The 26,790-nt window shown below is 44.4% G+C and overlaps 1 protein-coding gene across 1 annotated transcript; it reads left to right on the plus strand.

Annotated features, from left to right (window-relative positions):
• The first annotated feature begins 12,559 nt into the window (after nucleotides 1-12,559).
• On the plus strand, nucleotides 12,560-17,336 carry Spata19 (spermatogenesis associated 19). Its single transcript, XM_021659262.2, has 7 exons — nucleotides 12,560-12,699; nucleotides 12,871-12,927; nucleotides 13,399-13,491; nucleotides 13,637-13,728; nucleotides 16,011-16,088; nucleotides 16,455-16,522; nucleotides 17,167-17,336. The coding sequence occupies exons 1-6, from the start codon at nucleotides 12,622-12,624 to the stop codon at nucleotides 16,519-16,521; spliced, it is 465 nt and encodes a 154-aa protein (XP_021514937.1). The 5' UTR covers nucleotides 12,560-12,621; the 3' UTR covers nucleotide 16,522; nucleotides 17,167-17,336.
• The last annotated feature ends 9,454 nt before the right edge of the window (nucleotides 17,337-26,790 follow it).

The following is a 26,790-nucleotide window of genomic DNA, read 5'->3' on the forward strand; positions in this document are numbered from 1 at the left end:
TAATTGAGTGCTAGCTTGATTTCTCGCTGTTCAATGACATAAGCTGTGTCTTCAATATTAGGGCCTTAGCATCAGGTTGTGAAGAATAACCAATAGACTAGATATAACCTGTGTGTGTGTGTGTGTGTGTGTGTGTGTGTGTGTGTGTGGTGTCTTTGGCCAATGACTCAACAAGATGTAATGCATTCCTGGAACCTAGTTTACCTCTATCTTTCTCTCAATAGCATATCACTATGTAGCTTTGGCAGGCCTGGAACATGATATATAGACCAAGATGATGAGCCTGCCTCTGCCTCTCCAGTGCTGGGATTAAGGTGTATGACATACTAATACAACATGTACTGGTACTTTCTGAAAATCTCTCCCACACCTTCACTTCTAAAAATAAACAAGAGAACACCAAGAACCTGTTGAAAGGTACCTACGTAACAGTCTTCATCTAAATTAATATTAATGGTGACAGACAATGCTTCTCTCTTAACATCAGGAATAAGTAATAAGTGTCCATTTTCTCTAGATCTATTTGATAATTTATAACCAAGGCAAGAAGACAAGAAAAAGAAATGAAATGTGTCAATATTGGAAAGAAGGAAGGGAAATTATCTGTATTTGTGGATGACAGGATCTGGTATATAGGATACTTCAAGGAGTATATAGGATACTTCAAGGAAAACCACTAGGAATGCTAACATTGAGTTTAGAAGAGTTGCAGAATGCAAGATCATTATTTAAAAATCCACTGTAAGGGCTGGAGCTGCTCAGTGGATACAGCCCTTGCCATACGAGGACCAAAGTTATGATTTCCCAGAACCCATAAAAGCAAGGTATGGGGTCTGTTTATAATCACAGCCCTGTGGGGCAAAGAAGAAGGAGACAAAGGGTCCTTAGGATGAAGTGGCTAGGTAGGCTAGTTGGATTAGAGAGCATTAGGATCAGTGAAAGGCCCCACCTTAGTAAATAGAGAGTGATTAAGACACACAAGGTTAATTTGGGAAGACATAGTACAATCATACATTTGAGCATGCATATACTTACGTACACCACACACATATATATACACAAAGAGCCTACTATCCTTTCATATGCTAGCAATGAAAATTTACAGCATAAAATTGAGAGTCTGTTTAAGATAGTATTTAATTCCCTGTTTGGCTCTATACCCCATTTTTTAATTGGATTACTTGATTTGTTGCTGTTTATCTTCTTGAGTTCTTTATATATTCTGGATGTTAGCTCTCTGTCAGATATTGGGTTGGTGAAGAGCCTGTTCCAATCTGTAGGCTGTTGTTTTGTTCTGACAACAGTGTCCTTTGCTTTATGAAGCTTTTCAGTTTCATGAGGTCCCATTTATTGATTGTTGGTCTTAGAGCCTGTTCTGTTGATGTTCTGTTCTGGAAGTTGTCTCTTGTGCCAATGAGTTCAAGGCTTTTCCCTATTTTTTCTTCTAACAGGTTTAGTGTGTCTGGTTTTATATTGTGGTCATTGACCCACTTGGACTTTAGTTTTGTACAGGGTGATAAGTATGGATCTATTTGCGTTTTTCTACAAGTAGATATCCAGTTAGACCAGCAACATTTGTTGAAGATCCTGTTTTCCATTGTGTGGTTTTGGCATCTTTGTCAAAAATCAGGTGTCCATAAGCTTGTGGGTTTATTTCAGGGTCTTCAATTCCATTGATCTGCCATTCTGTTTCTATGCAAGTACCATGTAGTTTTAATTACTGTTGCTCTATAGTACAGATTGAGATCAAGGATGGAGATACTCCATAAGATCTTTTACTGTAGAGGATGTTTTAGCAATTCTGGGTTTCTTGTTATTCGATATGAAGTTGAGAATTTTTCTTTCAAGGTCTGTCAAGAATTGTGTTGTTAATTTGATGGGAATTGCATAGAGGAATATCGAATGGCAGAGAAACACTTAAAGAAATGTTCAACTTCCTTAGTCATCAGGGAATTGTAAATCAAAATGACCCTGAGATTTTAACTTATACCCATCAGAATGGCTAAGATAAAAAATTCAAATGAGAACAAATGCTCATTAGGAATAGTGCTACCTCAAGATCCAGCTATATCACTCCTGGACATATATCCACAAGATGCTCAAGTATACAACAAGGACATTTGCTCAACCATGTTCGTAGTAGCTTTATTGTAATAGCCAGAACCTGAACACAACACAGATGTCTTTCAGTTGAGGAATGGATACAGAAATTGTGGTAGATTCACACAATGGAAAACTACTCAGCAATTAAAAAGCAAAGAAATCATGAAATTTGCAGGCAAATGGTGGGATCTAGAAAAGATCATCCTGAGTGAAGTATCCCAGAAGCAGAAAGACATATATGGTATATACTCACTTATAAGTAGATATTAGATATATAATATAGGATAATCATACTAAAATCTGTACACCTAAGGAAGCTAATCAAGAAGGAGGACCCAGGGTAAGATGCTCAATCTTCATTCAGAAAGACAAATGGGATGGACACTGGAAGGGGAAGAAAACAGGTAACAGGACAGGAGCCTACCACACAGGGCCTCTGAAAGACTCTACCCAACAGGGTATCAAAGCAGATGCTGAGACTCATAACCAAACTTTAGGCAGAGTTCAGGGAATCTTATGAAAGAAGGGGGAGATAGTAAGACCTGGAGGGGACAGGAACTCCACAAGGAGAGCAACAGAACCAAAAAATTTGGTCATAGAGGTCTTTTTTGAGACGGATACTCCAACCAAGGACCATTCATGGAGATAACTTAGAACCCTTGCACAAAAGTAGCCCATGGCAGCTCAGTGTCCAAGTGGGTTGCCTATTAAGGGGAACAGGGACTGTCTCTGACATGAACTCAGGGGTTGGATTTTTTGTCACCTTCCCCTGAGGGGGAAGCAGCCTTACTGGGCCACAGAGGAAGACAAAGAAGCCAGTCGTGATGAGACTTGATAGACTAGGGTCAGATGGAAGGGGAGGAGGACCACCCCTATCATTGGACTGGGGGAGGGGCATAGGAGAAGAAGAGGGAAGGAGGGTGGGTTTGGGAGGGATGAGGGAGGGGGTACAGCTGGGATACAAAGTGAATAAATTGTAATAAATAAATAAATTTTAAAAAAGAAAAAAGATATTATTTTAAAAGAATGCTTAATGATAGAGCAGTGCAAAATTTATACATGAAAACCCACAGAACTTTATTAAAAGACATAAAGATCTAAATGAAAAAAATGACACTTCATGTTTATAGATGGAAGAAATAATATTATTGATATGAGAATATCTTCAAATTGGCAATCAGATTCAATGAAACCATTGATTATATGCCCAGCAGTTTTTCTTTTTTAGAAATCAATAGGTTAATCATAAAATCTTAAGAAAATTTACTCCACTTAATAATGGTGTATAATCTTTTAAATATGCTGTTTAGTTTGCTATCCTTTCTTAACATTTTCAAGTTTTGAGACAGTGTTTTGATATATAGCTCAAGCTGGCCTTGAACTCCTGATTTTCCAGCCTCCACTTCCTAAGTGCTAGCATTACAGCCATGTACCACCATATATGGATTTTTTATTTTTTCAAAACAGGGTTTCTGCCATGGCTGTCCTGGACTTGCTTTGTAGACCAAGCTGGCCTCACACTCACAGCGATGCACCTGCCTCTGCTTCCCTTAGTGCTGGGAGTATAGGCATGCACCTGCATTCATACATGGTTTTATAAAATTTATTTTTCTGTTAGTATTCTGAAAGGATATTGGTCTCTAGGTTTTTTTTTTTTTATTGACTTTGACTTTGGGTAATGCTGGCTTAAAAGAGTAAGAGAAAAAAAAACAATTGAAAATGTACACTGGCAATCAACAAAACAATCTTAAAAACTATAATAATTAAGAAAACATGGCACTGAAATAAGAACAGACAATCAGGTCGATTAACAGTCTAGACTAAAACTTTAAATTTAGGGCTAATTGATTTCTGACAAGGGTGCCAAAATTATTCAATATAGAAAGGATGTTCTTTGCAACAAGTAGTGGGAGACAACTGTATATCCACATGCACAAGAATGAATTGGGAAACTTTATACAAACATAATCTCAAAATAGATCAGAAACATAAACATAGAAGCTGTACCTCCTTCACTCTCTGAAAGAAGAGTAAATATCTATGATCAAAACAATGATTTCACAAGCAACAAAAGTAAGTTAAACTCGATCAAATAGTCAGAAATTTTCTTCTTTAAATGACACCAACAAATAAAGGAAAAGATAGTTCATAGAATGAAAATATTTGCTAATCATTAATCTGATATTTGCATGAGGGCTGTGTAAGGAACTCATACGTCTATCAAGTAAAAAAAAAATAATCCAATTATAAAATGGCCAAGTATTTGAGGAGACAAATCTCCAAGGAAGACATGAGTCTAAGAGGCCCAGGAAAAGATGGTTAGTGTCATTAATCATTTGGGAGATACAAATCTAAACCATAATGAGATACTATTTCATACTCATTATGTCTGATATCAGAATGATGGATAATAACAATGCTGACAAAGAATGTGGAGAAATCAGAACCCTCACGTATTGATCATGGGAAGGTAGAGTGATGCAGCCATTTAGAAAATATTTTTAACCGTCCTTCAAAATGTTAAACACAGGATCACCATCGGACTCAGAAATCCTGCTGAGAGGTATAAGCCCGAGAGAATTGAAAGCAGGATTACACAAAGAGGTGTATACAAGCGTACACAGTAACACCTGTCATATTAACACACAGAAACAATCCCAGTGTCCACATCAATTAATAAATGGATAAACAAAGCATGGCACATCTAGACAGCCAACTCCTTCTCTGCAGTAAGAAGTGAGTTAGTGATATATGTTACAACGTATGCTTGTGGAGGAAACATACATTTTTGACCCTCAAAAACATCATAAATCATGGATGTCAGTCACCAAAGAGTGCATCCTATCCATGCGAAATGTCCAGAATAAGCAAAATTATAGGGACAGAAAGTAGACTAATGATTGCCTTGACTAATGCCAAGTGTATGAGAAAAATTTTTTGACTGCTAAAGGCAAAGGTTTTCTTTTTGAGGATGGCAAAGTTTGGTAAAAATGGACTGCAATAACAGGTGCACATCTCTGTGAACACATTAAAAAAACATTTAACTGTACATGTTAAATTGGTGATTTTTTGGAAAGTGAATTGTGTCACACTTAACTCTTAAGTGAAAGAACCAGGGATGCATTATCTCAAGCTGTACTATAGAGCAACAGTAATTAAAACTGCATGGTACTGGCATAGAAACAGAATGGTGGATCAATGGAATTGAATAGAAGACCCAAAAATAAAACCACATATTTTTGTACACCTGACTTTTGACAAAGATGCCAAAACCATACAATGGAAAAAAAAAGACAGCATCTTCAACAAATGGTGCTGGACTAACTGGATGTCTACATATAGAAAAATGCAAATAGATCCACACTTACCACCCTGCACAAAACTAAAATCCAAGTGGATCAAAAAAATGGACACACTAAACCTGTTAGAAGAAAGAGTGGGGAAGAGCCTTGAACTCATTGGCACAAGAGACAACTTCCAGAACAGAACACCAACAGAACAGGTCCAAGATCAACAATCAATAAATGGGACCTCATGAAACTGAAAAGCTTCTATAAAGCAAAGGACACTGTTATCAGAACAAAACAACGCCCTACAGATTGGAAAGGATCTTCACCAATCCTATATCTGACAGAGAGCTAATATCAAGAATATATAAAAAACTCAAGAAGATAAACAGCAACAAATCAAGTAATCCAATTAAAAATGGGGTACAGAGCTAATAGAGGAACATGGAATGGCAGAGAACCACTTAAAGAAATGCTCAACATCCTTAGTCATCAGGGAAGTGCAAATAAAAATGACTCTGAGATTTCACCTTACACCCATCAAAATGGCTAAGATCAAAAACTTGTGACAACACATGCTGGAGAGAATGTGGAGGAAGTGAAACCCTACTCCATTGCTGGTGGGAATGTAAACTTATACAACCACTTTGGAAATCAATCTGGTGCTTTCTCATACAGTTAGGAATAGTGCTACCTCAAGATCCAGCTATAACACTCCTGGACATATATCCAAAAGATGCTCAAGTATACAACAAGGACATTTGCTCAACCATGTTCTTAGTAGCTTTATTGTAATAGCCAGAACCTGAACACAACACAGATGTCTTTCAGTTGAGGAATGGATACAGAAATTGTGGTAGATTCACACAATGGAAAACTACTCAGCAATTAAAAAGCAAAGAAATCATGAAATTTGCAGGCAAATGGTGGGATCTAGAAAAGATCATCCTGAGTAAAGTATCCCAGAAGCAGAAAGACACATATAATATATACTCTACTTATAAGTGGATATTAGACATATAATATAGGATAATCATACTAAAATCTGTACACCTAAGGATGCTAATCAAGAAGGAGGTCCCTGAGTAAGATGCTCAATCTTTCAATCCTCACTCAGAAAGACAAATGGGATGGACATTGGAAGAAGGAGAAAACAGGTAACAGGACAGGAGCCTACCACGGAGGGCCCCAGAAAGACTCTACTTAGCATTGTATCAAAGTAGATACTGAGACTCATAAACAATCTCTGGACAGAGTGCAGGGAATCTTATGAAAGAAGGGGGAGAGAGTAAGACCTGGAGAGGACAGGAGCTCCACAAGGATAGCAACAGAACCAAAATATCTGGGTACAGGGGTCTTCTCTGAGACTGATATTCCAACCAAGGACCATTCATGGATATAACCTAGAACCTCTGCTCAGATGTATCCAAGTGGGTTCCCTAGTAAGGGGAGCATGGATTGTCTCTGACATGAACTCAGTGGCTGGCTCTTTGATCACCTCCCCCTGAGGGGGGAGAAGCCTTACCAGGCCACAGAGTAATACAATGCAGCCACTCCTGATGAGACCTGATAGACTAGGATCAGAAGGAAGGAGAGGAAGACCTTCCCTATCAGTGGACTCGGGGAAGAGCTTGGGTGGAGAAGGGAGAGGGAGGGTGGGGTTAGGAGGGGAGGATGGAGGGAACTACAGGGGGATACAAGTGAATAAACTAATAAAAAGAAAAAGGAAAAAAGGAAAAAATAAATAAAAATTAAAAAATTGATAAATGTAAAATGTACAACAATACCACTTAAATCTTAATAAAGAAGTAAACATTAAAAAAAAAAAAAAAAAAAAAAAAGACCCAGGGATGCAGCTTAGTGGTAGAGCACTTACCCAGCATGTACCAGGCCCCAAGTTCTTTTTCCAGAAATGAAAGGAAAAAATAATTAAACATGAAATTAGCAATTTGCTCTTAAAAGTTTATCCAAGAAAAATGAAGCATGTTTACTGTGTGTTTTCAAACTTCTTTGCAGTTTTATTTGTATCAACCCCAAATTGGAGATGGTATAACCACTTGTCAAAGAGTGGAAGTTATTGACAAAATGTAGTGTGTCCCTATGTCAGAGTAATGCGCTACAGTAAAAGGAACGAATCTGTGATGCATGCTGCATTGTGAAAACCCAAGCCAGACAACACAGTTTGCTTTCATTTGAGTGGAGTGTCTGATAAGAACAAAACTACAGAGCTAGGAAGCAGATAAGCAAGGCTGAGATCCTGTCTGTGGCAGCAGAAGCAAGCTGTGTGGGGAGGAGAACTGGCTGGAGATCTTCTGGAGTATTAGACACCTTGTAAGAGCCTTGATCTGTAACCAGCTTAACAGGCATGTGAGGTTTTTCCCTTCCTTCCTTCCTTCCTTCCTTCCTTCCTTCCTTCCTTCCTTCCTTCCTTCCTTCCTTCCTTCCTTCCTTCCTTCCTTCCTTCCTTCCTTCCTTCCTTCCTTCCTTCCTTCCTTCCTCCCTCCCTCCCTCCCTCCCTCCCTCCCTCCCTCCCTCCCCCCCCCTCCCTTCCTTCCTTCCCTCCCTTCCTCCCTCTCTCCCTTGCCAGGGACCAGAGGGAGATGCCGGAGGCTGACTACCCCAGCAAAATTCCTATGACTCGAACTCCCCTGTTCCTGGCCTTGGGTAATTGTCTAACAAATGGCCTTCAAGATAAATTGTCTCCTTGGAGAGAGACAGGCTGGAACTTCCCGAGAGAAACTGCAAGATGTTCCTTTTCCAGGCCTGCTGAGGCTGACTCCCCCCGCCCTGCTTGCCTGCTTCCTGATAAGACTGCCTTAAAAAGAAGTAGCTTTCTTTCAATAAAGGAGACCTTGACGAGACTTTGGTCAGCTTGGTCCTGCTCTTCTTTCTCGCCCGTTTTGCTTTCGCCCGTTTTGCCTTTTCGAATCCCACAAATAACTAGTCCCTCGGGCGGGACAGAGTGGCGCCCAACGTGGGGCTGGAGAAACGGACCTTCTATGTAATTTTAAACATTACAGCACTCCCTCCCTCCCTCCCTCCCTCCCTCCCTCCCTCCCTCCCTCCTTCCTTTCTCTCTCTCTCTCTTTCTTTCTTTCCATATATTTGTAGAACGTGCTAAATGGGTGTGTAAGTATAATAACAAAAAAAAAAAAACAAAGATGGATTTGTTTAGCTGCTTGATTATGACAGCATAAACACAGGACAAATATCTTAGAATCTATTGAAAAGTTACTTCTGAACTGAGTTAGAAGAAGGCTAAAGGGATGATGGAGGGATAAAATTCTGAATGCATCCTTTCATGCACTTTTGGGTTTTGAGTTATGCTGATGTTTTACTATTAAAACAGTCATTTAAAAAAACATGAACATGTAATTGTCATGGTACATTAGTGACCCCAATGCAAGAAAACCACCCCACCTGTGGTTTTAATATTTTATTATTTTAAATTGTGTGTGCATGTGTGTGTTTGTGCATGTGTTGCATGCATGCATGCAGTCATGGTGTGTGTGTGGGGCATGTACACATGAATGCAGATGTTTATTTAGGGTTGCTATTGCTGTTATCAAGCTATGACCATCTTTGTCCCTACACATCTTGTAGCAGGACAGATTTTGGGTTGAAGGTTTTGTGGGTGGGTTGCTGTCCTTATTCCTCCACTGGAAGTCCTGTGTGGCTATGGGAGGTGGTCATTTCAGGCTCTATATTCCCAACTGCTAGGAATCTCAGCTAGGGTGGCCCCCATGGACTTCCTGGGGCCTCCCCTATCCCGGGTCTCTGGTACATCCCAGAGTTGTTCCCTACCTCCAATTTAAGATTTCCATTCTGCCCCCATCTCCTTCCTCCTAATCCCCAGCCCTGCTCCCATGCCCATCCCCTCTCCTATTTTATTTTACCTTCTTAGTGAGATTCAAGCATCCTCCCTTGGGCCCTCTTTGTTACCTAGCTTCTTTGTGTCTGTTGATTGTAGCATGGCTATCCTGTACTTTAGGGCTAATATCCACTTCTAAGTGTGTACATACTATGCATGTTGGTTTGAGTTATCACACTCAGGATGATTTTGTTCTAGTTCCATCCATTTGTCTGCAGATTGCATGACATCATGGTTTTTAATACCTGAGTAGTATTCCATTGTGTAAATGTACCACATTTTCTTTACCCATTCTTCAGTTGAGGGACATCTAGGTTGTTTCCAGTTTCTGGCTATTATGAATAAAGGTTGCTATTAACATAGTTGAACAAAGGTCCTTGTGGTATGGTACAGCATCTTTTGTGTATATGCCCAGGGGTGGTATAGTTGGGTCTTGAGGTAGAACTAGTTCCAAATTTCTGAGAAACTGCCAGATTGATTTCCAAAATAGTTGTACAAGTTTGCATACCCACTAGCAATGGAGGTGTGTTCTCCTTTCTTCACACCCTCACCAGCATGTGCTATCACTTGAGCTTTTGATCATAGCCATCCTGACAGGTATAAGATGGAATCTCAAGGTTGTTTCAATTTGCATTTCCCTCATGACTAAGAATGTTTAACAGTTCTTTAGGTGTTTCTTGGCCATTTGAGATTCCTCTGTTGAAAAGTTTCAGTTTAGCTCTGTACGCCATTTTTAAAATTAGGTTATTTGGTTTGTTATTTGTGTTCTTTATATATTTTGGATATTAGTCCTCTTTTAAATATAGGGTTGGTGAGGATCTTTTCCCATTCTGTTGGCTGCCATTTTTTTTTTTAAATTATTGACAGTATTCTTTGCCTTACAGAAGCTTTTCAGTTTCATGGAGTCCCATTTATTGTTGACCTTAGTGCCTGAGATAGTGTTCTGTTTAGGAAGTTGTCTCCTGTGCCAATGAGGTTAAGGCTGTTCCCCACTTTCTTTTCTATTAGATTTAGTGTATCTGTTTTTATGTTGAGGCCTTTGATCCACTTTAGTATTGTGCAGAGTGATAAATATGGATTTATTTGCATTTTCTACATGCAGACCTCCAGTTAAACTAGCACCATTTCTTAAAGATGCTGATTTTGGCTTCTCTGTCAAAAAATCAATTGTCAGTAAGTATGTGGGTTTATTTCTGGGTCTTCAATTCGATTCCATTGATCAACCTGTCTATTTCTATGCCAATACCATGCATGGAGCAAAGGCTGGGGGAATGACCAACCAAAGACTGGCCCCACTTGAGACCCATCCTATGGGGGAAAACCAATCCCTCACAATATTAATGTTACTCTGCTATGCTTATAGAAAGGAGCCTAGCATAAGTCCTCTGAGAGGCTTCACCTAGAAGCTGATGGAAACAGATGCAGAGACCCACAGCCAAACATTAGACAGAGCTTGGAGAATCCTATGGAAGAGTTGGGGGAAATGACTGATGGACACAGAGGAGTCAAGGACTCCATAAGAACATGAAGACCTATGGAGTCAACTGGCCAGGGCCCACGGGGGCTCACAGAGACTGAACCACTGACCAAAGAGCATGCATGGACTGGTTCTAGGCACCCCCGCACATACCTAACAGATGTACAGCTTGGTGCACACATGGATCCCCCAATAACTGGAGTGGGAGCCCTCTCTGGATTGGATGCCTCCCTTTGGATCCCATTCTCCTAACCAGGCTGTCTTGTCTGGCTTTGGTGAGGGAGAAGGCACCTAGTTCTACCATGACTTAATGTTCTAGGGTGGGTTGATATGCATGGGGGACCTCCCCCTTCTCTGAGGAGGAGAGGGCAGAATGGGGATGAGGGGTGTGTGAGAGGAGAGGAGGAGAGGAGGGGGACTGCAATCAGGTTGTAAAGTAAATAAATAAATTAAAAAAGAAATCTCAACAACAACAAAAACGACAAAAACAACCCATTGTGACGAAAAGCAACTTGTGGAAGAAAGTGTTTATTTCAGCTTACAGTTCCGACTTCAGTCCCTCACTGAAGGAAATGAGAGCAGGAACTCAAGCAGGGCAGGAACCTGAAGGCAGAAACTAAAGTATAGGTCAAGGAGGAATGCTTCTTACCTGCTTGCTCCTCATGGCTTGCTCAACTTGCTTTTTCATAACACCCAGAACTACCAACCTAGCTGAGGCACCATCCATAGGAGGCTGGGCCCTCCCACATCAACCATCACTCAAGAAACTACCCTGCAGGCTTGCCATTAGACCAATCTGATAAGGACATTTTCTCAGTTTAGGTCCCTTCTCCCCAGGTAACATTAGCTTGTGTCAGGTTGACATAAAATTTAGTTAACACAGATGCTCTTTAAGACCAGTGGTGTTGGGTCTCCTGGAGCTGGAGTTGCTGGTAGCTGTGAGTGGCTGGTGTAGGTGTTGAGCGCTGATCAAGAATCCTGTGGAAGAAAAGCAAGTGCTCTTAATGTCGGAGCTATCTCACCAGCCCTGCCCCTTACCTGTAGGTCTAGACTGGAGATACATGATTAGTGTTATAGCTTTCTGGAGCCAGTAATGGCTGTCTGGCTTTCCTGCCGTGTAATTCACCTTCGTTTTGATAGCCATTCTGAGGTGGGTGAATCTACAAGGTGGAAGTTGCCATGGAACACAGCTACTTTTACATATAGCACAAACACCCCCCCACGCTCACATATATACTTCATGGGTCTGGGATCAAACTTCAGTCATGTTTTCAAAGCTTTACTGGCTGAGCCTCTGGGCTACTTTTCACAGTGATTTGAGTTGTCTGAGTAGTCAGAACAGACAAAAATTAAAATATCCCTATTGTACACTTGCTTCTTTTGTCTGGGCAGTTTTGGATGGATTACAGTTTCGTTTTCTCCCGCACTTAGGAGAAAAATTAAGAAATAACCATGACATTGGTCTGAATGGTTATCTACATCGTACAGATGCTTCACTCATAATTTCTTCTTTGGATTTGTAAAATATTTTTCTTTCTTTTTTAAAAATTTATTCAGCGTTGCTGAAGACGGAGAGCTACCCTGAGACTTTTCGTCTATTATCTAGGTAATTCCCTTTGTATCTTGTCCTGGGATTTTACTGGGGATAGTTTGTCCTCATCTCCTCTACCCCCTCCTTGTCTGAGTTGTCATAAAGAAGAAATCTTCAACCCCCCTCTGTTTCATCTGCACTCTGACCTGGAAGCTGAAGGAGGTCATTGTCACATCATCACCTGTCAACCAATCAGGGGGAACCTCCCTTCAATAACCTTCCTGTTCTGTAGAAGTTCTCAGGCAGCTTCCATGGAAGGAGGGAGCCAAGGAGGCCCTCTGTGAGTCTGAAGATGATCATTACAACATGGATTATGTACATCTTTGCCCGGAAAGGTGTAGGGCTACCCTTCCCACCAAAGACGAACTCGGTGAGTGGTGGTGGTGGCTACAATGGAACTGTGCCTAATCCATCTTCTCCCCCTCTGCATGCCTGCTGTGCTTCAGAGACATCTCACATCTCATCACATTGGGTGACAGTGTTAAGGGGGGGAGCTGGTCTCTAAGGTTTTTGAGGTCATTATCTTGTCAATTTGTTCCAGGACATTGAAGTTGAGGAAAGTGAGGCTGTATCCGTAGTGCAGCACTGGTTGAACAAAGTAAGTGGAATTCTTCTGTGACTTGGTACCCAGAGTTCTAGAGTGCAGGTATTAATAGGGGGAGGGAATCAGGACTCCACTCTCTATACAATCAAAAAACTCATTAATTTCCAAATCCCCTGCCTAGAGTGTAGTTTAATTCATCCTAATGTGTGAGAGGATTCGGGGTTTTTGTGCTGGGAAGAGAACTTGCTGGCATTGTGACTCACTGACTCATCAAACATGCCAGAGGAGGGAATTCTGCTCCTATCCCAGGAGTACTTTGGGAAAGGGCCCTGGGCTTAGTGGAGATTTGTAGAAAAATAAAATAGTGGGAGAGCTTTGTGTGGAAGCTGGGAGTAATGGAATGAGAGTGGGGTGTGTGTGTCTTTAGTGATGGGAGGAGCAGAGGGGAAGGAAGAGGAGAGGGTAATTTGGGAGTTGAGCATACGGAGCCAGGGCCCTTCAACAGGGATGTTATTTACCTTTCAGACCGAGGAAGAGGCTGCTCAGAGCATTAAGGAGAAGATATCCACTAGCTGCCCCCCTACTCATGGACATGATGTCCATGTGACCAGAGATGTGGTAAGAGTTTGTGAGGAAGTGGGGGTGAGAGTGTGTGGTGAGGCTGATGGCCCTTGGTGTGAGGGACCCTGGGCAAAGGGCAGATCCCAGCCACAGGTGTCCACACTGGCTAGGAAAGCACTTGTATTTTATCTGGATTTTCTAGGTGAAACACAATCTCTCCAAGTCTGACATGTTAGCAGACCCTAATCGAGAAGTCCTGGAGGAGAGAACTCGAATCCAGTTTATAAGATGGAGGTAAAGTACCCGGGAGAGGGGGCGTGCGCCGAGTCCCTCTCCAGGATCCAGGGCTAGATCAAACACAGAGCTGCTTTGCTCCACACCTGCCTCCTCCTTTGACAGAGAAACTCCTCAGTCATGCCTTGGGGACTTAAGGGAGTATTCTTGTTATCTGGAAAGCTTACATTTCGTACATTTTTAAACGACTTCAGCAGTTGGGAAACCGGGCTTGTTCTCCGTTTCCTAAATGCTTCTGAATGTGTTTCAGATTCCTGTTATTTTTGCACTTGAATTGTTCAGAAGTGGCAGCGCTTTAAAGAGCTAAAAGAAAATAAGCTCTTAAAATGCAAAAGCCAAAGCCCTCATCTGTGACTTTGCAGTGTGGAGGTCTCCCAGTGCCAGAGGCAAGAATTCTGTGACAAAGCTGTGTGTCACCTTCCTGCCACCTTGGTGCGGCTGGCCTGCAGACTCTTGGTTCTGAGGATGCTAGGATTGCAGGTGGAGGGGGCTGGCCATAAGTCACCCCAATAACCCTTCAGAAGAGTCCTATTGTGTGTGTTCGTGTTCCCCGAATCTATCAGTCTCTGGGCCAGATCATCACATCCTTCCTTGAACTAGTCCACGTGTGACTAAAGGGCTTGTTCTTTCCTCCTTCCCCTCTGTGCTCCATTGTCTGCCTCCCTCTTCCCCTGAGGAAGCTGCATTTCTCAGCAAGCTTAGCTTCGCTTCAGTATTCATGTGTTCATTGTAGAGAATTCAAATATGCACTGAATCTTCTAGGGAGTGATAAGCAGTGGTAGGATTTCAGAGCTAAGCAGAGAAGAATTTTCTCTAGAAACTCGTTGAGTCTTCTCGACATTGTGGGTACCATGTGGATGAACTCTGGAGTTACAAACACGGCTGTCCTTTGTTTGGACAGTACTAACCTCAGCTTCCAACCTCGCTTTAATGTTGGCTCTACAGCTAGTTTAAAATGTTGGAGGCAGGCAAAAAGCATCAATCATTTATCCATACATAATTTTTCAGTCTGTATTTTCAGTGGAGATTGGAAATGAACAATCTGTTCTTTCCTGTAATGCACGGGTTCTGGTGTTTTCTTCTTAGTTCTGGTAAGTAGGTGGTCGGGGTACGCTTGCATGAAGCAATACTAGTTCTTCATTCTTTTGGTAGCCGTGAATGCATCGCCCTGTACTTGCTAGCTGGTCTGGAAGAGAAAAAAAATGGCAAAACAGAGCCCATGTAGTCCATGGAGATAAGGTTAAGCAGGCAGGTAGGGTGTGTGGAAGCTAGTGTCAGGGAACCCTGGAGGAAGGCTTGAGACCTGGGCTGCGCATTGATTAGGTGTTGCTGCCAGATTGTCCCAGAAAGGTTCTCAGGGGTCTGTTGGCTTAGACTAGCTCTTTAGTGGGGTACTATTATCAGAGAAATGGGGAACTGCAGAGAAAAGGAGAGCCCAGGTGCTTACAGGGTTCAGTGGTGGGGTCTCTGTTTTCAGAGGGTCCTTTTTCTCCTAGGCCAGGGACAATCAGCCTTGTCTGCTTTAGCTCCCTCTATGGCAGTGGTTCCCAACCTTAAAAATGTGAGGCTGTTGAATACAGTTCCTCATGTTGTGGTGACCTCCAACCATAAAATTGTTTGTTGCTACTTCATAAGTGTAATTTTGGGACTCTTATGAATTGTAATGTGAACATATAATATGCAAAATATTTGATATACGATCCCAAGGGGTTATGACTCACAGGCTGAGAATCACTGTTGTATGGGACCTAACTGGTTCTTCCTGGTAGGATTCCTCACAATCATAATCATATCTCCCCTTTCTCTGTGGGCAGAGTGTTAGGGCAGGCAGGATTTCTGCCTCAGATGTAGTAGGGCACCAGTGAGGAAGGTTCTCATAGACAAAGTAGGGAGTATGGCATGAGAAAAGGCAGGAAGTAGACCAGAGAAGGGAAGGCAATTTTAGCGCCGAGAAATAAGGCAAAGAGTGTTTAAATTGTAGTGCTGTGTCATGATACTAATCCCAAGAGTACATAATGAAAGTAGAGAGGAATTACACAGCTCCACCACCCTGTTAGGGGCCAGCTTCTCTTTCCCTGGAACCATTTGCCTTCTGCATTCGATGGCTGGGAGCCTCAGAGGTACTTTGTTAGTTCAGGCAGAGAGGAGTGAGAGATGGGCTCTCAGGCTCCTGCGCCTGGAATTACTGTCACTGTTCCAATAGTCTCAGTTCCAGTAGACTTACCAGGCTTAGTTATTATGAAAATGCTGCTCAGAATCCATCTTGCAATGGTGTTTTCCAGCCACACCCGAATCTTCCAAGTGCCGAGCGAGGTGATAGATGACGTCATACAGGAACGGATAGATCAAGTGAGACGAAGGTAAGTTCTGGCAAGGAGGTTGCCTTGTGTGCCTACCTGGGCACAGGTGGGTGGAGATGACGTCAGAGTTAGCTGCCCATCCTGATCATCGTCTGCTGGCTTCAATGTATGGGGACACATTTCCCAGGGAGTCTATTCTTTGGGATTCAAATTATCATGTCCTTAATCAGCCTTACCTGGTACCTGCCTGCACATAGCTGCAGGCTGAAGCCTTCTTAGGAGACTTCAATTCTATGAAGGATGATGGCTCAGGCCTATGCTTTCCAGCCAGCCCATACCCTCTGGGCTGTGGTTTGGGTATGAGATGGAGGTAGGTTCTGATAGCAGTATCCCGTCCATCTTGCTGTTCTCCTCTGTCCTCTGCAGCATATCCCATCTCACGTGTGACTCACACGATGACTCAAGCTTCAGAACTACTTGCTCAGAATGTTAAGGTGAGGAGGCCCATAGGTAAAGGCCTGGGTGGATAGGGCATTAGCCTTGGTGGTGGGAGGGAAAGACCTGGTGTGGGGAGCTTTGCCTTTTCCTGAGTGAGAAGGGTCCTGCACTCAGGGCTAGTGGGGGTGGGGAAAAGTATCACTGTCCTAACTCTGCTTTGAGACACAGGGTCTCAGCAGGAGGGCAAATAGATGTGAATCTGCCCCAACAAGGGACTTTTGGCCACACATCTGCTTGTGCTTTATACAAGGCAGTGGCCATAACTGGGCATTGATACGGTTCCAGGAAGTTAAAGGCCGGAGGTGGAACCACCCCAATAGAAAAACCATGCCTGAAGTAGTCACTGCACCCTATCCAAGCAAGATGCCCTGGTACCTGCTGTGTGGGTGAGGATTAAAAGGCATGATTGGCACATAGCTAGAGGTTACATGCTTAAAAATACCAGCAGAATGCAACACTATGATTTATTAAGTGCTGACTGTATGCCAGATTCTGCACAGGGCATGTTTTCTGAAGGGTTCTCATTGGTCTAGCCAACCACTTCCCCCCAAAAATAGGGCAAGTGAAGACAGGGAGCAGATACTGACTTCAACTGGCTGCACCTTCCCACATGAGCACTGAGCACATCTCTGATTCTCAGGTTGAAGGCCTCCAGGATCAATGAACAGCCTCTGTCCAAAGAGTGTCCACCACATGTTTGATGAGACTTTCGCAAAGAGACTCTAGAGGCTAAGCCCTTGGTTAACACCGTGACAATGCTGGAATCTTCTTACTTAAGTGTTAATAAAGAGACATCTTATTTACCAACCAGACCTGATGTTGGTGTGGATGTCTTCCTCCCTTACTCTCTCCCTCCCATTCATGTATCTCTTGCTCCCTCCCTCCCATCCATTTATCTATCTCTTCCCTCTCATCCCCCCATTTCATCCATCCATCATCTATTCGTCCCTTATTCTCTCTCTCCCTCCCTTTCTTCTTTCCTTCCTCCCCTCCTTCTGTCCCTCTGCTCCCTGTCCCTCTGCTCCATCTCTCCATCCATCCATCCATCCATCCATCCATCCATCCACCCACCCACCCACCCATCTATCCATCCCTCCATTCCTCATCTATCCAAAAGGATAGATCCCTCCATCTATCCAAAGCCAGTTGCCTTGGAGGCCTGGTGCTGGGGACACCAAGCTGGTTGGGATTGGACAAGGGCTTGGGTGGGTTAGGGTGTATTTCCCAAGGGAGTCTGGGGATTTCTGTACTTTATATCCACCCATTGCTTCTTTAACATCTCCTTTTTTGTAGCTCTCATTCTGGCCTGTATCCTCTCTTTTTTTCTTAAAAAAACTTTAAGTATTTTCTGCTAGGCAGTTTTACTAGTGAAGATTTTCTTCTATTTTTGAGTGTGAGGAAGTATTTATTTCTCACTTTAAAGGGATGGCTGTGCAGGCTACTGAATGCTGTTGTTGTTTTCATCCTTTAAGCGTTTGAATATTTCACTCCACTTTTGCTAGCATGGTTTCTGCATGGAGTTCTTATCCTTGCTCTTTATAGACGAGGGAGTTCTCCCTACTGTCTTTATTCGCCAGCCTTCTTTAAAGATTTTTGTATTCCCTGCTTAAGTGCTGAGTTTCATAAGGCCTTTTCCATACAAGTTATAAGGTGTTTTGCATGCGTTTACTGCAATCCTTTTCCTCTCCCCTTTCCACTTCTGTGAGTCCCTTTCATTCTTTTTGACAGTTTTACGTCTATTTTTATGTCAAATGCACATACATGATTTCATGCATCTATATAAAATCTAGATTTCAGAACTGAGCAAAAAGTGATGTTTGTCTTTTTGAGACAGAATTAATCTGCTTAACATGGTAATAGCTAGTTGCATCAATTTTCTTGCAAGTGACATATTACATTTTTTTCCTGCCCAAATAAACTTCCACCTTGCGTATTTACATTTTCTGTATCCCTTCCTTTGATCACAGACCCCAAGGTTGTTTCCTGTATGTTGGACTTTTTGTGTTTTGACATCAATCGGCATAGATTTTTTTTTTCCTGTTTGGAATTCTTTGGGATCTCTGGATTTGTTACTCAGTGATGTCAAAAGTTTTGGGACAGTCTTAACTTTTAACACCTCAAATGATTCTGGGCCATTTTTTTTTTTCTGTGCCCTTGTTCATGGCATTACACATCGATTACAGACATGTTTATTGTTACAGGAGCGTTTTGTGATTGATCCATAGCTCTTGGACATTCTGACCTCCCCCATTTGCTTTGTTGTTTTTCTGTTGCTACTTCTTGCTTTTCCACGGTGGTGGGATTTGAACACGTGGCCTCATGCATACTGAATACACACAAAGTGACACTTGTGATACACACTTGGCCTGTAATGTTATCTTTTCTTCTCATGTGTGCGTGCACACATGTGTGTATGGGTGCATGTGTACACATGCTCATGCATGCATGCGATTGTGTGTCTGTGTGTGTGTCTTCCTGTCTTCAGTTCCCCCGCACTAGGAGCACAAGCCACCACATCTAGTTTTCTATACAGGTTCTGGGGATCACACTCAGGTCTTCACACAGCACGCACTCTCCAGCAGAATCCCCTCCCTAGCCCCTGTTGTTATTTCTTGGGGCTCAGGGATGGTTTGCTTAGCATAGTCCAATCTACTGATAAGCTCTTCAAAGACATTTCTCACTTCTGTGTTGTATTTTCTTCTGGGCCTTTCCTTTGGAGATTTCCTCGGTGTTTTCTATCTCTGTTTATATTACCCATCTGTTCTTCCATGCCCATGTGTGCTCCCTTAGAGCCCTCGGTGTGTTTATGGGAGATGTTTTAAATTGCTGTTCTGATTATTTGCACACACCTGCCTCACAAGAGTCTGATTCTGATAGCTTCTGTGTTTCTCCAGAATCTACCCTTTGGCTTTTATTAATCGCATACCTTGAAATTTATTAATGAAAGGTAGACATGATGTATCAGAGACTGAGAAGAACAGGCCTTTACTGCCAGGCTTTCTGTTTACATGGCAAGGGTATAGGCTGTGTATTAGTTCCTCTTCTGTGGTTTTCCCTACCTACTCCTTCACAGTCAGAATCTAAGGGTTGTGGTCTTTCAACTGCCATGTCTATTGCCATTCAGGAGCCTTCTGTGATGTATGCGTGTGTGTGTGTGCGTGTGTGCGTGTGTGCGTGTGTGTGTGTGCGTGTGTGTGTGTGTGTGTGATGAGGCCTCAGTGTTTACTGAGTCCATTTTCTGGGCTGTGACCTTCATTAGAACTTCTTGGCTCTTCCTGTTGTCACTGGTCTTAGGAAGGACTGCAAGTCTAGAGAGAAGTGTCTGGGGTTGGATATTCTTCTGCCCAGCTGGCTTGGTTCTAGAAAAACAGATTGCCATGAAGGCAGCTTCTGTGAAGGAGAAGAGAATGTTCTGGGCCTGAGGACCCCACCCCCACCCTCTCAGAAGGGTAAGGAGGCTCTGTCTTGTTCTTCACTGGGAAGACCTGGTGACAGTGTGGAGGGTGAGAGTCACATCTGTGATGTTCTCTGTGGTGGAGCCCTTGAATTTCCTGCACTCTCAACATCCAGACAGTTGTCAGCTCTTGTTCCAAGAAGGCTCTGGCCCTTTCAACCTGCAGGCTCAGCAGTGGAGCCAAGAAGAGTTTTTTTCTCTCTCTCTTAATTTTTACATTAAAAACAAGGTCTCATGTAGCCCAGCTTTGCCTCACACTCGCTGTGTAGTTGACCTTGAATTCCTGATCCTCTAGTCTATGCCCCTCCCCCTTACCCCAGTGCTAAGAGTACTGGCCTATGCCACCAAAAGCCCAGTTGTTGCCTTTTAGTTCATTTGCAAGACCGTGGAGCTTAAGTACTTCAGGTAAAGCCGGTTGTGGTAACAGGAAGTGCTAGATCTCAGTGTGTTCTCTTCATTCACTCTGTAATTGGGCCCACTAAGTTCCTGCCTTGATGAGATTTTTCATTTGGACAGGTGTCTTAGTGTTCTGTTGCTGTGAAGAGACACCATGACCATGGCAACTCTTATACGGGAAGCATTTAATTAAGGCTGGCTTAGAGGTTCAGAGGTTTAGCTCATTGTCATCATGGTGGGAAGGATGGCAGTTTACAAGCAGAAATAGTGCTGGAAAAGGAGCTGAGAGCTCTACATCTGGATCTACAGGCAGCAGGAAGAGAGCCGCTGGGTCTGGCTTGGGCTTTTGAAACTGTAAAGCCCAGCCTTAGTGACACACTTCCTCTAGCAAGGCCACCCCCTCCAATTCTTTCAAATAGTGCCAGAGCAAGCACAAATCACAGCTTTTGAAACCACTATAAAATACTGTGTATTAACAAAAACATGTCCTACTCAGAAAATCAAGCATTTATTTGTTTTAAAATCGTCACACCCATTTCCAGATGAGGAACAAGAAGTTCAGAGAGGTTGTGTCACCCCTCTAACATCACCCAAGCATTACATGGCTGCATCAATATTTCCACTGAGGAGGCCAGAGTCCAGCAGGCAGCATCGCCCTGCAGAGCTAGGCTGGGCTGAGGGGTCATCAGTTGGTGCACTTTGACCCACTGGACACTCTGTGACCAGGTGTGGTTTGTCCCTGCCATGGTCAAGGAATTGAAGACCCAGGAAAGGCATGAGTCCTAGAGAGGAGAAGTGGAAAAGACCATCTTATCCCTTGTATCCATTAATGGTCAGTAGCTGGCTTAGGTATTTTACAGGGCTCTTGAATGGCCCCCTTCTTTTATTGGCCTTGTTTAGAAACCTGCCTCAATTCCTTCCCCCATCATTTCTCCTCTCAGTGTCTTCAGGGAAAAAGTAGCTTCCATCTCAGGGAAAAGCTTTTGCCTTTCTTGCCCACCTATGTCCCTTTAACTCCACCATTCCCAGAAGAGAGAGGGACAGTCACAGTACAGGTCCTTAGCCATTGTCTGTATGGGTCAGGGACACCTACCCTCCTGTCACCAGTCCCTGCTTCTGCTGTTTGCTTTCTCCAGCAGGGCCAGCAGAGGAAGAAGCGTGAATAAGGATACCCCAGTCAGGGGAACAGGAGGGCAGTGTGCTATACTCGGAGAGGGGAAGGAGGGGAACACGGGGAGAGATGGGGGGAACCGAAGGCTACTTAGGCTGGAGGGGGCAGCAGAGCCAGCGAAGCTGTTAAAGATCTCATCTCCACTAGAAGCTGTGATGGCCGTGGTCCCTGCAGCTGATGTGGTGCCACCAGCTGCTGGTGCTATAATGTTGGCTAGTGGAAAACGGGAGGAGTCTAGCAGGAGCAACAGCCACTTTGTTCCAGGTGTCTTCCCACACTCCTGCCTCCATTCCTCCCACCTGTCCATCATGAAGTTATTTTCCCCACTGTGAGCGCCTGGCTGCCATGCTCAATTTCCTGACGCAGAGACAGTGGAGCCAAATAACAAGGGAATGAAGCCTGTGAAAGATGACCCCAAATAAACACATTCTCTTTTTAAATCTTTACTCTTGGGCATTTGTCACAGTGGGAAAACACACAGAAGCAGAGAGTGATTTTGCGTGTGGAGACAGGATGTGGCAGGTGTTGTCCATGGAGGGGGGGAGCACTGTCTGTACTCCTTGCAAGGAAAGGGGGAAGGGAGTGGAGTGGGGGAGAAAACAGTGGATTGAGGCAGAACTGGTGCATGAGCCATGCCCAGTGGGAGAAGAGCCTGGAGGAGGTTTACAGACACCATCAGTAGTCAAGGTAGAGAAGCCAGGGTGTGAGGTAAGTTCAATCTGGACCCGGAATGTTGAGTCCATTCCAGTGTTATAGACACAGGGTAGGCACTGGTGCATAACAAGGAGGAGTGCAGTCAGGGATGGCTCACCATATCCAGTGGAGGGCTATGGTCCAGAGCGCTGGAGAGAGGTGTGGTAGCCATGCCTTCCATAAGATTACCTGTCACAGAGCCCTGGTTTCCCTGGTTGAGAAACCATTTTCTCCTGCACCACTAGATGGCACCATTTCCACACAAACAACATTTCTTGAAGGTGACCTGGTCTTTTTCTCAGACTCCTGCCAGGGCTTGGTGTATTTTTTTTTTCTTCACTCTTTAGGAAGCCTAAAGAGATGAGATGCCATTGAATATGTTTGTTTAGTTACGAAAACAGTTATATTCACACACATGAAATAATACAGAGGCAATTCATTTAAGTAAAGTGAACTGAGCACTTATACCCAATACTCTGCTGGTATGGGATGCCCAGAGTATAATAGTCATGTCCCGGGGAGCCTAGTGTGGCAGATAGGCTGTTATACACACTGGTTATCAAATACTGTGTGTGAAAAGAAGCCAACAGTGCCCACAGGATGGGGTGGGGGTGGAGCAGTTTTCTCTGCTAGAGAGAAAAGGCTTGTCACAGGAGCGACTGTTTAGATGGATAGCTGAGGCATTCCCAGGCTCTGGCAGTAAAGGAGGGGTCCACTAGACAGGGACACCACTCCCAAGGCTTGGAGGATGTTTAAGTAACTGGCCAGACTCTAAGGGAGGGGATGGGTCTGGCTGATGTAGGAGCCTGTTAGGGTGGAAAGGGACAAACTGCACGTGGAGGTTAAAATGACTCCTTAAGAGAGGTGTGGCTTCCCATCGAGAGGAGAAGAGCCTAGGAAAAGAGTGGGGCCACCTGCAGTTGGCAGCTCTGGCTGGGAGGGTGTGGCTGAGTGCTGATGAGCTCCTTTGCCCATGTCTCTCACACACAGACATCTGGGGTATTAGGAGTGAGGGAGCTGCATTAGTATTGTAGACACAGCACCTTCAAACCTAGGGTGGAAATGAAATCATTAAGTGGCTCAAATGGAGTTTTGTTCTGTGCATGATTAAACCCCAGGAGGGGAGTTTGGGAACAAATATACCTCCTCTACCTGTATTACAGGGGGACTGAGCCATGGTGAATTAAAAGAAAATCAAGGGCAAATTTGGGACTAGTCAGCTGTGACCAAGCCATTTGTGTAGTTAAATGGAGCTGAAAGTGCTAATAACAGCTTTTCGGGTCATGGATCTTCAGGGAGGGTAGGGCATGAGGTGGGCTGGGCAGGTGGGCAGGGAGCTGGCCCTGGCTTGCCCACGTGGAATTTGAAGCGGGGAAGGTAGCCTGTTGGCCAGTTCTTGTCATCTTAGTGTGCATCACTTCCTAATGCACCCTTTTAGTTCTAGATAGAGACAGGAACCAGGGTCCAACCTGAGCCATTGGTGTCTCATGTGGACCCTACCTGGGAGACTGAGTTTGCTAATGTTATCCTTGCGCACCTCTGCGTCTCCAGGGGGAGTAACTGTAGAGGGCTGTGACAGGGAGGACTTAAGACAAATGCTGCTTTCATGACCCGTGCCATATGCTGTGTGGACCCTCAGCTCAAGGCGAGGACACAGCAGGTGTCTTGCGATGTCTGAGTTGGGTGGACTTTTCCTGCATCCTCACCAAAAGAGGAAGTTAGCCAAACCAGCTGTGGTGAATTGAATGGCCTCCACAGGCACATGGGGAGTGGCATGATTAGGAGGTGTGGCCTTGTTGGTGTAGCTGTGGCCTTTTGGGAGGAAGTATGTCACTTGAGAGTGGGCTTTGAGGTTTCAGAAGGTCACATCTAGGCCCCAGCGTCTGTCTGTCTTCCTGCTGCCTGTGGATCCAGATGTAGAACTCTCAGCTACCTCTCCAGCACCATGACACTATGCTTCCCACCATGATGATAATGGACTAAGCCTCTGAACTGTTAGCCAGCCCCAATTAAATGTTTTCCTTTATAAGAGTTGCTAAGGACATGGTGTCTCTTTAAATAAAACAAACAAACAAACAAAGCAAGGAGGAGGACCCTGGGTAAGATGATCAGTCCTCATGCAGGAAGGCAAAGGGGATGGATATTGGAAGAGGGAGAAAATGGGCAACAGGACAGAAGCCTACCACAGAGGGCTGTTGAAAGACTTTACCCAGTAAGGTATTGAAGGAGTTGCTGCCAAACTTTGGGCAGAGTGCAGGAAATCTTATGAAAGAAGGGGGAGATAGGATGTTGTGGAGGGGACAGGAGCTCCACAAGGAGAGCAACAGAACCAGAAAATCTGGTCATAGAGGTCTTTTCTGAGATTGATACTCCAACCAAGGACAATGCTTGGAGATAACCTAGAACCTCTAGAACTCCTGCACAGATGTAGCCCATGGCAGCTCAGTCTCCAAATGATTCCCTAGTAATGGGAACAGGAACTGTCTCTGATATGAACTCAGTGGCTGGCTCTTTGATCACCTCCCCTGATGGGGGAGCAGCCTTACCAGGCCACAGAGGAAGACAATGCAGCTACTCCTGATGAGACCTGATAGTCTAGGGTCAGAGGGAAGGGAAGGAAGACCTCCCCTATTAGTGGACCTGGGGAGGGGTATGGGAGGGGCCAAGGAAAGGAGGGTGGGGTTGGGAGGGGATGAGGTAGGGGGCTACCTTGGGGATACAAAGTGAATAAAGTGTAATTTATAAACATTAAATAAATAAATTTAAAAAAATAAAGAAAAAAGAAAAAAGAAAAAAAAATCCCCAAACCCTAACTAAGACACCAGCACATAAAATGGCAGGTTGGTCACAAGAAAAAGCAGGTGCCCAGTGGTTGTGAGGCTTTGGCAGACAGGTGTTCCGCACTAAACAGGTGGGCAGGAGCAGATGCGTAGAGAGGGCTGGAGGCTAAGCAGTTGTAAAGCACTAGGGGGCGCCCAGGCTCCAGCCCTAGAAGGGCAGACTCATCTTGGTGTGCAGTGTGGACAGGAAGGGAGCACCGGAGGCTCTTCTAGGCTCTCTCAGATGACCTAGTGGCTATTGTGCCCTGTGGGTATTTCCACTGGCCAGGATCGACTGGTTCTGCTTGGTTCGAGACACCGTGTGTGTGTGTGTACGTGTGTGTGTGTGTGTGTGTGTGTGTGTGTTAGACTGCTCTAGAAGGCACACCTTGACCTTTCAGCAGAGGTGTACATGCAAGGCCTTTTTCTGGGAGGGCATATTGGTACTGAGATCCCAACTGTCCTCTAAGGTGGCTGTTTGGTCTTGAGGAGCCATTTAACCCCTTTTTGCAACACGAGACAGTGACCTTCTCACTCCTCAAGGAAATAGTTACTGTCCTCTAGGCCCCCAAACTGTCAGTCATGGGGACCTCTAAGAGTAATGAAGGGCCGCAGACAAATACCTAGGGAAGAAAAGCTTCAGGGCTGGGGATGTGCTCAGAGGCACAGCGCTTGTCTAGAGTGCTGGTGGGTACCTGAAAGCCAGCGTGGCCAGAAAAGGGCTCACTGTCTCCTCTTGAGTCCAGTTTGTACGCTCTTTGAAGAGGCGCTGCTGGGACAGGGGTGCTGCTTTTCCATCTTCTTTCATATTGGAGGAGGCTCTAGCCTTGTGTCTGAGTTCGTTAAGAGGATGGTGTTATGGCTCTATATGACCAGCAGAGGGGGCTGTCGATCCAGCGGTGCCTCTGCCACACGTCCAGCCCAAGCCGTGAATTGCTCAGATTTTCCCCACCAAACAGTGTGCCCAAGCCACCAGCACGCTCCCGTGGGGGTCCTCAACCAGCTCTGTCTTGCATTCCCAGCGCGGCAAGTTTCTTGTGCTTACTCAGGGTTAAGGAGGAACAGAGGCCAGCGGTCTTCTGCTCTCTGACTGGGAGAGGTGCTCTGGTGTAGGGGTCTATTTAGCTGAGCCAAGGTAGGAGCTGACTCTCGAGAGAGTGAGTGCTCTGGTTGTTGTGAGCAGGTTCAGGTTCGGGCTGTGCACTGCTCTGGGACTCCTCATTGGCGTCCCCAGCCAGCTGGGATGCCTCTAGAGGATGTTGTAGGGAAGCGCGCTCTAGGGCTCAGGAGCTTTCTCTGGGAACCTGTGTCTAGGGTGTATGCTTGTTGGAGTCTGGGGTAAAGTATTGCTTTGAGACTCTAACCTTGTGGTTCCTGTGAGGAGGGAATTTGCTGGAAACACAGGTCTCTACCCTGAATCACTTTGCTCACAGCCTCAGGAGGGATCTTTGTCCTCTGTTAGGGTTAGAACAGTGAGGTCTGGAACGCTGGGGAAGATATTTATAAGAGGGCTGTGAGCCGGGGTACAGGGCAGACAGCTACCCAGTCACCCGGAATGGTGACTCCTCACTGTCTCCCGGGACTCTGTGTACATCTTCCATTAGTGACCCACCAACGCCCTACGCTCTGCTTTGAACATTCCCCCCCACCTTTAAGTTCCAACACACAGAAGCAGCCTCTGTTTGAAATAGGTTATCCACTCCCACTGCTGTAAATTCATTTCCACACTCT

The sequence above is a fragment of the Meriones unguiculatus genome, chromosome 1 (assembly GCF_030254825.1).
Source record: "Meriones unguiculatus strain TT.TT164.6M chromosome 1, Bangor_MerUng_6.1, whole genome shotgun sequence".
In the NCBI taxonomy this organism is placed as follows: domain Eukaryota; kingdom Metazoa; phylum Chordata; class Mammalia; order Rodentia; family Muridae; genus Meriones; species Meriones unguiculatus.

Coding starts and splice junctions, on each gene's coding strand:
- Spata19 (XM_021659262.2), top strand. CDS start 12,622: ATGATCATTACAACATGGATTATGTACATCTTTGCCCGGAAAGGTGTA. Junction 13,729..16,010: donor ATCCAGTTTATAAGATGGAG/GTAAAGTACCCG, acceptor GGTGTTTTCCAG/CCACACCCGAATCTTCCAAG. Junction 16,089..16,454: donor ATAGATCAAGTGAGACGAAG/GTAAGTTCTGGC, acceptor TGTCCTCTGCAG/CATATCCCATCTCACGTGTG.